The sequence below is a fragment of the Scyliorhinus canicula genome, chromosome 3 (assembly GCF_902713615.1).
Source record: "Scyliorhinus canicula chromosome 3, sScyCan1.1, whole genome shotgun sequence".
NCBI classification, from domain to species: Eukaryota; Metazoa; Chordata; class Chondrichthyes; order Carcharhiniformes; family Scyliorhinidae; genus Scyliorhinus; species Scyliorhinus canicula.
The window spans coordinates 263,336,768-263,350,116 of record NC_052148.1 but is presented as its reverse complement, the minus strand read 5'-3'; the positions used below and the strand labels follow the sequence as shown (position 1 = coordinate 263,350,116).

Sequence of the window (13,349 nt, the reverse complement as noted above, 5' to 3'; positions counted from 1 at the left end):
CTTGAGCGAGCGAGAGGACTTTCAGCCACTCCCATTTTTGTTCCTCTGCAGAATTCCTCCCCCTCCCAACTTGCCTTTTGTTTTGTTTTTTTTGCAAAGCACAAACATTGCACCGATTGTACTTCATTCGTCTTCTTTGCGGGTTGGTTGCAGAGTTCAGCCATGAGGATCCAGGAATCTGCACATCAGAACGAGATGGCCAAAGCAGCAGCGAGGAGCGCCGATACAGCCGGACCAGATGGGAGCCCAGCCCCGGACATCCCCCGCCTGGATCTGAGTGGCCTGGCAGAGGGTCAGGACTGGGGAGGTAATCTCAGGCACAAGCTGCTCCTTTCTGCATTCAGCTCCAGGCACTTTGTAATGTTGCTCCTTTGAATGCTTCCGCGAATTCGCAGCACACCCTCGTTATTATCCAGCTAGTTTTGCCATCTGAATTCGTGTTTGTGTTTATTACACATCTTCAGTGGAACTGTGGCGTGTGCCTTGCTTTAGGGTAGAAACCCTGGAGGTGCAGAACCCCTCCCGGATGAAGCAGATCTCTGCCCCCCCCTCCACTCCTGGGAATTTACATTTTCTGAACATTTTACATTTGCACAGATGGCTGAGTTTGGAGACTTTCTCATGTTAAATGGAATGAGTTGTGGATTGAATCGTGAATCTACTCCTTCGGGAGTTTTCCTTTGGGGGTTTCTGAGTGCTACATGGTGAACGGTGCGAGATTTGATTTCATCTCTGGCTTTGGTACATGCATTAGGCACATGTCTCGTCTCACCCAGACACACCAGATAAGCAGGTATACAAGGATGCGCGCACACACGAACAGGTATGCAGAAATGAGCACATGCGTGCACACAAACAGGTGTACAAAAATGCGTGCACAGATAAACAGGTATGCAAAGGGCATGCACACAGATAAACAAAAATGCACACGCGCACACAGGTATATACAGACAAATATAATGAACATAGATCATACAGTGCAGAAGGAGGCCATTCGGCCCATCGAGTCTGCGCACATGCAGATAAAAAAAATTAAAACACTTGCACGCACAAACATACACAGGTATACAAAAGTGCATACACGTTATAAAAATGTGCACATAGGTATAGAAAAACGCACGTGCATACATATGCCCAGTTAAACAATTATACAAAATTGCATGCATGCAGAAACTGATAAACAGGTGTACAAAAATAAAATGTGCACATACAGGTACATACAAATGCGCGCACACAAAGTATATAAAAATGCATGTGTGCACACAGGTATATAAAAATACATACGCGCACACAGGTATATACAAATGCGCGTGCACACAGGTATATAAAAATGCACACGCGCACACATATATAAAAATGCACACGCGCACACAGGTACATACAAATGCACCAGCACACAGGTATATAAAAATGCACACGCACACAGGTATATAAAAATGCACACGCGCACACAGGTACATTCAAATGCACGCGCACACAGGTATATAAAAATGCATACGCGCACACAAGTATATACAAATGCGCGTGCACACAGGTATATAAAAATGCACGCGCGCACACGTATATAAAAATGCACATGCGCGCACGTATATAAAAATGCACACGTGCACACAGGTATATAAAAATGCACATGCGCACAGGTATATAACTGCACGCATGCACACAGGTATATAAAAATGCAAGCCTCACACAGGCATATAAAAATGCATGCACGCACACAGGTATATAAAAATGCACACGCGCACACAGGTACATAAAAATGCACGCACGCACACAGGTATATAAAAATGCACACGCACACAGGTATATAAAAATGCAAGCCTCACACAGGCATATAAAAATGCATGCACGCACACAGGTATATAAAAATGCACACGCGCACACAGGTACATAAAAATGCACGCACGCACACAGGTAAATAAAAATGCACACGCACACAGGTATATAACTGCACACGCACACACAGGTATACAAAAATACACATTCGTACACAGGTATATAAAAATGCACATGCGCACAAAGGTAGATAAAAATGCACACGCACACAGGTATATAAAAACCCACGCGCGCACACAGGTATATTAAAATGCACGCGTACACAGGTATATAAAAATGCACGTGCGCACACAGGTATGTAAAAATGCATGCGCGCACAGGTATATAAAAATGCACATGCACACACAGGTATATAAAAATGCACATGCACACACAGGTATATAAAAATGCACGCGCGTACACATGCAGACGCACACAACTACAGAAACATTCCCACGCACACACAAAAATGACCACATCCAGGTATATAAAAATTTTCGCACACTCAGATAAACTGGTATATAAAAACACATGCAGGTATGCCAAATGCGTCGTCTCTCTCTATACCTTCCCCCCCCCCCCCCCCCCCCCCCCCCCACACACACACATATACACACACACACAGATAAACAGCATACAAGAATCCACACACTGCTGCCTCACAGCATCAGGCACCCGGGTTCGACTGTCGGTGTGGAGCCTGCACTTTTTCTCCATGTCTGCTCCGGATTCCTCCCACAATCCAAAGATCTGAAGTTTAGGTGCACTGGCCATGATAAATTGGCCCTTTGTGTCCAAAAGGTTAGGTGGGGTTACTTCCGGAGATAGGGTGGGGGCATGTGCCTAGATGGAGTGCTCTCTCAGAGAGTCGATGCAGACTCGATGGGCTGATTGGCCTTCATCTGTACTGTAGTGAGTCTATGATTCTAGGTTTACAAAAATACGTGCGCGTGCGCACACACAGATAAACAGATATACAGACAAATAAATACACCAATACCTATGCATGCGGAAGCGTGCAAACAAATGATCGCACATTGAAATACACAGATACACGCACACATAAACACACCTGTGCATGTGTACACAATGATACATTTTAAGAGGGTGTGAGGGGGGATATGGTTATCCAGCCCAGAATTGAACCCCAAAGTGACCAACCCTGCGTGAAATGTGCGTGCTGAGAATAAAAGAAGGACTTTGATTTCTCGCTGCTGCTTACAAGCCAGCCGCTGGTGGTCATAGGCACTCAGCAGTAACAGCGAAAGCTCGGTAACACCATGGCTGATTATGGTTATTGTTTCAGAGCCTGTCCCAGCACACCCAGTGTGGCAAGATCCAGGCGCAGACTCCGAGGAAGCTAGCGTTTCACCGCAGGTTGGCCGCCTGATCCGCCATCTGTTGGAGGAAGACTCGGACCCTATGTTGTCTCCTCGCTTCTACGCCTATGGCCAGAGCCAGCAGTTCCTCAATGATACAGAAGTGCCCCCATCACCCCCCAATTCCCATTCCTTCATGAGGTGAGTGTGCTTTCCACCAACTAGTTCTGATCTTAAGTGTCATAACACCCAGATTTTCACATTTGTAAAGGTCCTTCCTGTTTATTTCGTATTTATTCCCTTATTTCCCTTTATTTTTGCCGTTACATTTTGATTCCGATCCCTTCAAAACCGACCCCTTCGTTTTGAAATTTGTCATGAATTAATAAAGGTTTACAACCACAAAAAAAAGACAAGCGAAATCGACCCAGTTTCATGATCCACGCTCTGTGGCAACCTCTGAACCTGGGTCTTATTAAATCGCCTTGTAACATTCTCTACTCTACAGAGAGCAACACCACCTTCTCTAGTCTATCTAAGGTAACTGAATTTCCCCGTCCCTGGTATTATAAAACCTCCTCCGCACCCTCTCCTAGATGATTTGTTGGACTTTTTTGCAGAGCTGTCACCATAGGGCTGGTAATACTGGGTAATATGTCCAGTAGCTATCGAGAGAAAAAGAAGGAAGGTGGTGGCGTATTGTCACTGGACTAGTAACCCAGAGATCCAGAGTAATGCTCTGAGGTCCCAGGTTCAAATCCCGCCAGTGCAGATGGTGAAATTTGAATTCAATAAAAATCTGGTGTTGGACCATAAATTGTCGTAAAAACCCATCTTGTTCTCTAATGTCCTTTAGGGAAGGAAATCTGCCGTCCTTACCTGGTCTGGCCTACATGTGACTCCGAACCCACAGCAGTGTGGTTGACTCTTAACTTCCCCTCAAGGGCAATTAGGGATGGGCAATAAATGCTGGCACAGCCTGCGACGCCCACCTCCCATGAACGAATAAAACAAATACTAATTGGATAGCTCCCTCAAAGAGCTGGCACAGGCAAGGTGGGTTGAATGGCCTCCTCCTGTGCAATAAGCTTCCATGATTCCTCACTGTTGTGATGATGAATGCAAAATGTTCCGTGATTGTTGGTGCAGCGTGTACATTTACGGCAGAATGTAGTGCGGCGCAGTTTAATGTGAGCACACACTTGCTCTGATATTGACAGGCGGCGGAGCTCGTCCCTTGGTTCCTATGACGACGAGAGGGAGGAGCTGACTCCAGCACAGATGACCAGGAGGATCCAGAACCTGAAGAAGAAGATCCGGAGGTTTGAGGAGAAATTTGAGGATGAGAGGAGATACCGCGTAAGTCATGGTTTTTTCCCCCGTGGCAAGCAATGATGGGAGCTGCGTTGTAAATTTGTAAATAACATTTTTCAGGACAGCCATTGCGGTACTGTGTTGACATAAAGCTTCGCCATGCCTCTTGACCTTCATAGTAGTCAGCGAGGGAACAATTCCAAGTATGGCATATGTCATCAATCCTAAGAAGTGAGGGTTGCTTTACCAGCTCTGGCTGTGTTAACAGGGCCACCCTTAACCCTTTAACTACAATCTCAGGGCAATAAATTGGTCACTTTGAGGGCCAGGTGTAACCCACATAGTACCATTTTTGAGGGTGAGGGACTAACATTAGATTCCACACATCAAAAACCAAATTGAGTTGACATCACCCAAGCCAGAAGTATCCATAGCTGTGCTGGTGATGGAATGCAAAATGGTCTCCTCCTCTACAGGAGCATTGTTTTAATAAACATACCTTTTTTGCATTTTGATCAAACACTTACAAAAGTTATTGGGAGATCTGGTGGGATGGAGAAGCTGACTGGGCAGGGTGGTTAGAGGTGGGAGGTCATGTCATCCAGCCAGAGGTAGTGGCCAGAGCACAACCTCATCCTTCATGCCACAAGAAGGTGTTAGCAACCATGGACTTCCATTGGGTTGGTCCACGGAAGGACTGCAGTGGTTTGCCATTGCGTTCTGCAGTCTGGCTGACCAGGAAACCTTCCCACTCTTGCTGCCTACCATCAGGTGTATTGGAAGGATTTACAGGCTGATAGTCAACCTGCTTGGCCACATCATGCAAGCACCTTCGATGCCCCTCCCCCGCATACATACACACACAAAACCCGGTTGCATAGAAATACCGAGGGAAGTAATTTTGCCCCAACTGGTGTCATGACTGAGGCCAGCTGGTTCCGCGCAGGCTTTTGGGCCTACTGGTTTGTCAGGGCCTGCTCAGCCTGTTCACAGCTGTCATTTTTAACTCCTGATTTGGAACCCAAGAATGAAGACAAGTCTTCTTATCTCCTTGTTTCGGCTTGCGGCACTCCCCCCCCACCCCCCCCCTCAATGTCTTCTAACCAAGAGTTATTATTGTTTCTTTTCTCCCCCCTCCTTTCCTCAGCCTTCCCACAGTGACAAAGCCACAAACCCGGAGGTGTTGAAATGGATGAACGAACTCTCAAAACTTCGCAAGCAGCTGAAAGGTAGCCTTGTCGCTGTTTCACCTCAGAATTCCTTCCCTAAACCTCTTTCTCCCCCACCCACTCCCCCTCTCTACCTCCCTCCCCTCTTTCAAGATGCTCTTTAAAACCTCTTTCTATGACTAGTACCGCTCCCACCGTCTCCTCCATTGCCTCCGTGTCAACTCCTTTGTTTAGTGCACTCCTGTGAAGCGCTTGGAGATATTGTCCGACATTAAAGGCACTAGGTAAATGCAAACTGCGGTTTTGCTGGTGGAGGGTGATTACTGGTGCCCATGTTAACCAATGAAGTGGGCTGTCCTAGCACAATTTGTCCAATTCTCGTTGTCAAGCTCACCCTCTTCCTCTCCTCCTCTCTCAACTATGAAGAGAAAGCAACAAATGCTGGTAATGCTAAGCCGGACACGCAGCATCTGTGCAGAGAAACAGAGCTGTCACTTCGGGTCGAAATGACATGTTCTGACAAAAAGTCACTGAACATCTGAATTAGGAGCAGGAGTAAGCCACGCGGCCCCTCGGGCCTGCTCCACCATTCCAGTAGACCATGGCTGACCTGCTTGTAACTTCAATCCCACATTCCTAAGAACCCCAGATAACCTTTCACCCCTTGTTAATCAATTGTCTTATCCAGCTCTGCCTTAGAAACATACAAAGAGTCCCTGCTTCCACTGCGTATTGGGGAAGAGAGTTCCAGAGACTTACTTCCCTGAGAGAAAACATTTTTTTTTAAACCGCAGACCCTAGTTCTAGATTTTCTGACGAGGAAACGTCCTCTCCACATTCACCCTGTCAAGACCCCTCAGGGTCTTAAAGGTTTCAATCAAGTCGCCTCTTATTCTGAACTCCAGTGGATACAGGCCCAACCTCGCCAATCTTTCCAAGGAAGACAACTCGCCCATTCGTGGAGTTAGTCTAGTAGACCTTCCCTCGTCTAGTAGACCTTCTCCGATCCCGCGCCGGGTCCGAGAATCGCCGGGGGGGGGGGGGGGGGGGAATCGCGCCACGCCGCTCCGATGTCGATTGTCCGGAGAATCGGCGACAATCGCGCTGGAGTGGTCGCCGCAGCGCCGGTCGGCGGCTGTTGAAAGCGTCGTCTCCGGCGATTCCGCGCTCGACGGGTCGAGTCCCGTCGATGTCGTCTACGTATGGTCCTACCCGGCGGGACCTCAGCATTCTGGCTACGGGGGCCGTCCTGGTTGGGGGACGGGGTGAGCCAACTCGAGGGGGGCCTCCACGGTGGCCAAGCCCACAATCGGTGGCAACCAATCAGCGGGCGGGCTCATGCCGGGGGTGGGGGGGCTAGGTTCCTCCGCGCCGGGCCCCTGTAGGGCTCTGCCATGTTGCCCGTGGGCCACAGAGATGGCCGTGGCGTGTATGCGCAGACCCGTGGCGGGCTGGCTTTCGGCGTCGGAGCAGCACGCAGTACTCCGGTGCCGTTCTAGCCCCCTAGGAACGGGAGAATGATAGGGCCTAGAGGCCCGCTGACGCCGGCGTCAACACTTGGCCGGGAGTTCACAGAACCCCGACCTTATCTTTATTTAAATAAGGAGGCCAGTGCTGTACACAATACTCCAGATGTGGTTTCACCAATGCCCTGGACAACTGAAGCATAACCTACACCTTTCTCTTCAATTCCTCTCCCAATAAACAATAACTTTCTATTAAACTTTCCTAATTACTTGCAGTACCTGAATACTAATCTGTTGTGATTCATGCACGGTAGCACAGTGGTTGGCATTGTTGCTGCACATCTCTAGGGTCCCAGGTTCGATTCCTAGCTTGGGTCCCTGTCTGTGCGGAGTCTGAACATTCTCCCCGTGTCTGCATGGGTTAGAGCTGAGACAGTAACTCTCTCTCCCCAGGTGTTGCCTCACCTGCCAAGTATTTGCAGCAATTTTTGTTCTTATTTCAGATTTCTGGCATGCGCACGACTTTGCTCTTGTGAACACTTCGCTGTTTATCGAACTGTTAGTCGTATAAAATATTATTTTAATGCATTGAATTATTAGTCCCACTTGCTAATTTGCCAGCTCCTGTGGGATGTTAACATTAAAACAGGAGGCTGCTAGCATGCTTTAAAGTTGCTTCAAAAACCAAACCTGTTTTTTAAACAAAAATGTTTATCCAGGGAAAAAGCTGAATGGGGTAGATTCACGCTCAAACTTATTATTTTTCTCTCTTGTGCCCTTGTGGCAGAATCGAAGCTGAAGGTCTCCGAGGAAGATGCTGTCCCCCAGATGAGACAGCGGAGTAACACCCTCCCGAAAAGCTTTGGCTCACGACTGGAAAAGGGGCCAGAGAAGGAGCAGGATAAGAAGCAGGAAGTGGCAGAGAAGGCGCAGAAGCCAGCGGTGGACGTGACGCTCGAAGCCATCCTGAAGAAGCTGCAGGACAAGCGGGCCGAGGTGGCGCGCCCTGAAGATATCAAGGTAACCAAGACGTTGCGGGCCATGCGTCGCCCTCCTGTCAGGTGTGGCTCAATGGGTCACTCACTTGCCTCCCTGAGGCAGAAGGCCGCAGGGAGTCATGGTCCCACTTCAGAGACCTCAGCACGTAGTCCAGAGCACATACTCCAGGTTGGTGCTCCGTGTACGGTACTGCAGGTGGGCTGCACTGGCAAGAGTTGCTGACCTGTGGATGAGGTGTCAGGTCGAGAGGCCCCACCTGCCCTTGCTGAGGCGAATGTAAGGAGTTAGAAGAGTTCTCCCTCAAGAAAGACATATAAACAGGTTGTCTGTTAATTTGACCACTGCACTTTCCAACCTTTACAACACTGACTCACTGGCTGGAAGTACTTTTGCAATAGGCGCCATATAGATGTAGCTTTGGGTAAAGGGAGGTGTCCAGCCAGGCTGAACCAGCTTTAGAACATAGAACATTACAGCGCAGTACGGGCCCTTCAGCCCTCGATGTTGCGCCGACCTGTGAAACCATCTGAAGCCTATCTGACCTACACTATTCCATTTTCATCCATATGTCTATCCAGTGACCACTTAAATGCCCTTAAAGTTGGCGAGTCTACTACTGTTGCAGGCAGGGCGTTCCACACCCCTACTACTCTCTGAGTAAAGAAACTGCCTCTGACATCTGTCCTATATCTACTACCCCTCAATTTAAAGCTATGTCCCCTCGTGTTGGTCATCACCATCCGAGGAAAGAGACTGTCACTCTCCACCCTATCTAACCCTCTGACTATCTTATATGTCTCTATTAAGTCACCTCTCAGCCTTCTCCTCTCTAACGAAAACAACCTCAAGTCCCTGAGCCTTTCCTCGTAAGACCTTCCCTCCATACCAGGCAACATCCTAGTAAATCTCCTCTGAACCCTTTCCAAAGCTTCCACATCCTTCCTATAATGTGGTGACCAGAACTGCACGCAGTACTCCAGGAGCGGCCGCACCAGAGTTATGTACAGCTGCAGCATGACCTTGTGGCTCCGAAACTCAATCCCCCTACTGATAAAGGCTAGCACACCATATGCCTTCTTAACAGCCCTATTAACCTGGGTGGCAACTTTCAGGGATTTATGTACCTGGATGCCGAGATCGCTCTGTTCATCTACACTACCAAGAATCTTGCCATTAGCCCAGTACTCTGCATTCCTGTTATTCTTTGATCTCCAGCAGTGATAAAGTTCTGCTAAGCTGGGGAATGTCTCCATATTAATTCTTCTGGGTAGTTTTGTGGGCCATGGGAATGATTTTGTGATGGCCACCCCCATTCCCTGGTGCATCTTGGATTTTACAGTCACTGTTGACAGTCTTGTTCCACAATGTTGCAGGATCCATAGCTGGGGGGGAATTGGGCCTCCGGGTAATTGTTCTCTTCCAGCTGAGCCAGGAAAGTAATGGCACGCAGTGTCAAATAGACATGCTCCCTGCCTTTCATGTTGCTATCGTTTGCGCCACTGGGCAGGCACTTACGCCCCTCCCCCCAGCCACTCACTTGCAGTCAACAGGTGACATTTTGTTGTCTGTGTAGTGTGATTACAAAGCGATGAGGAGAGGTTAGATAAACTCGGTTTGTTCTCACTGGAACGACGGAGGTTGAGAGGCGACCTGATAGAGGTCTACAAGATTATGAGTGGCATGGACAGAGTGGATAGTCAGATGCTCTTTCCTAGAGTAAGAGAGTCAAGTACTAGCGGACATAGGTTGAAAGTGCGTAGGGAAAAGTTTAGAACAGATGTGTGAGGCAAGTTTTTTACACAGAGGGTGGTAAATATATGGAACACGTTGCCTGGGGAGGTGGTGAGAGCAGGTACGATAGCGGCATTTAAGGGGCATCTAGACAGATATATGAATAGGGTGGGAATGGAAGGATCTGGACTCCGTAAGTGCAGACGGTTTTAGTTGAGGCAGGTACCATGGTCGGCGCAGGCTTGGAGGGCCGAAGGGCCTGTTCCTGTGCTGCATTGTTCTTAAATGTCGGTCTCTCTCCAAACAGGACATGACCCGCGACGAGATTGCGAGTGAGAAAGTGGCCCTGCAGAAGGGCCTCCTGTACTTCGAGAGCATTCACGGGAGGCCGGTAAGTCTTCTCTGAACAGAATTTGAAACACAGCAGTAGACCTTTCAGCCCACGCGGCCCCTGCCAGTATTTATACCACACAAAAGCAGCTTCTCCACCCTCCCCCAACTTAAAATACATCTGTGCTGTTCACCTCAACTGCTCCTGTTTTGTAATGCATTCCATACTCACCATCTCTGGAGTAAAGATGCTTTTTGGGAATTCCCCATTTGAGTTTCTTGGTAACTATCCTAAATTTATTGTCTCCTGGTTATGGACCCCTCTGCCTCGAAAGTAGTGGAAATCCAGGACGTGCATCTAGCTTATCAAACCCAATGAGAGTTTTCAGGATCTTCCATCAGTGCACCAGCCTATCGATACGAGTTTCAGCTCGTTAATCAGAACCTCTCTGGTATATTTGCGAAATTCTTATTGCACCTTCTCCGATGCCTCTACCACACTTTTATTAATTGGAGGTCGGTGCTCCAGTGTGATCTTACCAAGCTTCTGGACAAGTTTAGCGTGCTTTCTGAGCTCGAGAGCACTGGGGTTAAGTACACCAAGGTGGAAGTTGACTTCATACATCGTTGTAAAAAATTAGGATAACCAGTCTCTTCCGATTTGAGTCATTTCCATTGAAGTTGAAAGAACTGTGAAGTGGGGGACACAGCAGTCACTTGTCCATCGCCTGTTGTACAATGACACACAAAGTCGATGTCTTCTCCCATCTGGTGTGGCGAAGCCAGGACATCGTCCGGTTCATACCCAAACCGAGCCGGCTGGCCACGGCCAAAGAGTGGGAGACGGCAGCGCCAACAGCTGAGGGATTATAGCCCTCGTCCCGATCACCCCTCAGCCTGGCACAGCGGGCACCCCCAAGAATTAAACCCCACAGGATGTCACTGGCCCACGTTGGCCGAGCGGTCTTTCACATGTCAGCCGAAAGCTTTTCCTAATGGAGACGCCACTCGACCGTTTCCTGAGGATTTTAATCAATGAATCCCCCCCGAAGCCCACAGCTGCTTTCTTTAAAAGCTTCTCTGAAATCTTGCCAGACCTCGGGGAAATTATATGTCCTTTAAAGCAGAGATATAATATTCACTGTCTGCCGCCCCCTGACTGGAGCAATTTGGTTTATTAAAAGCCAAGCTCATTCGGTGATGGGAGCTCCTCCGTTGGCTGTTTGTACCTCCTCATTTAATATGCGGCCGCTTCTTGAGGGACAGTGGTGGTGTTGTCTAGACTCTGAGACGTGACCCTGCTTATTTTCAGGTCACGAGGACCGAGAGACAAATAATGAAGCCGCTGTACGACCGATATCGCCTGGTGAAGCAGATTCTGTCGAGGGCAACCTCTATCCCCGTTATTGTAAGTAGCGAGTTGAGTGCCGCGGAAATTCTGCGTGTGTTAGCGGGCGGCGTTACTGGGTTACTGTTGGGCATGGACGAGAGGGTCTGATGTTGGCCTGAACAAATGTAACCTGCTTGTTAACACCCACCACAGGGTTCCCCTTCGAGCAAGCGGCGAAGCCCTTTGCTGAAGCCAATAATCGAGGACGAAACAGCTTCCTTCATCGAAGACCTAAAGGTGAAACCCCCCCCCCCCCACTGCTGACTAATCGCTGATTTCTGCAGCCGTTCCAATCCTTGTTGGTTTCCTTGATTGTTACCAGGCGGAATGATTACACGCCCTGCCAGTGAAAACATTGAGAATCATTAATGGTGACAAACCATCTCTAACCTGATCTGATTTGCAATGGCTTCTTAATGACCCTTTAATCAAAGCAGAGGAGGAGTGAAAAGACGCTGCCGATTTGACGCAATCCGGTGGAACTGGGTGGAGGAGAAGGTTGGGGTTGGTTGTTCCATCCACCTCCCCTGCCCATTCCCAAGGCCTGGACACAATGGTAGAGTGTTTGAAACCGTTCTTTTATTTCTTGAGCGAAGTTCATGAACAATGTTTCAGATGGATGTGAAGCAATGTTGCACTTTTGAGGTGGTTTAAATAGTGTAGCACTCTCCACCCTTCCTTGCCGAGTTCTAAACAGCTGAACCACTTTTTGACTTTGAGTGATGCCAACCAAGTACAATTGCCTGCCAAAGACTCGCACTAGGACGAGGTAAGATCAGAGGCGGACTTACACTTTTGGGAGCCCCAAGCATCTTTCTGGGGACCCTACATCACGCCCTGCCCTCTGGTGACATGGCGGCCCCACCCCAAATGATGTCAAACTCCCCCCCCCCCCCCCCCCCACTCCCTCCTGACAGTTGCAGTAACAGCAAGAAAAACCTGACGGTGGCAACGTAGAAGTGTCCATACTCTGTATCCCTCACCCATGCTGGACCTTCAAACCCGCAGTCTGCTTTGCACATTCTGTCGTAGAAAAGTACGACATCTCGACTGAAAAGGCCTTGTCGGGATTTAATGTTGCGGATATGGAAGAGCAGCCACTTCCACTGAGCCACCACAAATCTTACAATGGGGCCCTCCAGTTAAATGTCCGTTGATGAAGTGTAAGGCGTTTGTATACACGCGCCCTCCCTTTCCTTTACCCCAGTTATAGCCGTACGTTGAACTGGAGGCATCCCGTAAGAATTTGGAAAGAATAGGCATTCGCCATCTTAGAAATAACAGGGCTGTCGCTGATGGACACAGGAAGTCCAGCCGGAGCTCCAGTCTGTCAGTTTCAGCTCACCGCTGATTGGCCCAAAGTTTTGCCTGCTGAAACTGGCACGCGTGTAGCCTTTCTTTTCCTGGACACCCAACCCCTCGGTTCCGACTTAACGGGGTGTTTTTTTTTAAAACAACAAACACGCTACAGAGAGAGGGAGAGAGCTCTCTGGCTGTCTTGCAAAGCAGTGATCGCTGAAGAGGGCAAAGAAAGTTTGATCCATCACAATGTGAAACTGGGGCCAATGTAAAACTGGAGGGTACTTCAAATGCATGTCTGTTGCAGTCGATCACTCTGTGGTGCTATTGCCAAAGTTCAAAGTTTCCTGTGCACTGCAGAAGCAGCGGTACCAAGCAACCAGAGGATAGCACGTGGATACAAACGCAGATGGGTTGATTGGTGCTTCCACACACACCACAGTTGCCTCTCAGCGTGACACCCCCCCCCCCCCCCCCCCCCCCCACCATTGGCTGGGGCCCAGCACTGCGTGTTTCA

At 48.8% G+C, this 13,349-nt stretch overlaps 1 protein-coding gene across 5 annotated transcripts in view; it reads left to right on the top strand.

Moving 5' to 3' along the window:
* The window catches only part of fam13a (family with sequence similarity 13 member A), a 228,315-nt gene that overhangs the window by 202,427 nt on the left and 12,539 nt on the right, over positions 1-13,349 (top strand). For 4 of the 5 annotated variants that reach the window (XM_038792722.1, XM_038792725.1, XM_038792721.1 and 1 more), the window contains 8 exons: positions 154-307; positions 3,122-3,335; positions 4,355-4,493; positions 5,596-5,677; positions 7,871-8,103; positions 10,121-10,204; positions 11,456-11,551; positions 11,687-11,770. In XM_038792722.1, the coding sequence (XP_038648650.1) occupies positions 154-307; positions 3,122-3,335; positions 4,355-4,493; positions 5,596-5,677; positions 7,871-8,103; positions 10,121-10,204; positions 11,456-11,551; positions 11,687-11,770 (1,086 nt within the window). The remainder of the gene's footprint in view (positions 1-153; positions 308-3,121; positions 3,336-4,354; positions 4,494-5,595; positions 5,678-7,870; positions 8,104-10,120; positions 10,205-11,455; positions 11,552-11,686; positions 11,771-13,349) is intronic. The other variant, XM_038792724.1, reaches the window with a different exon arrangement.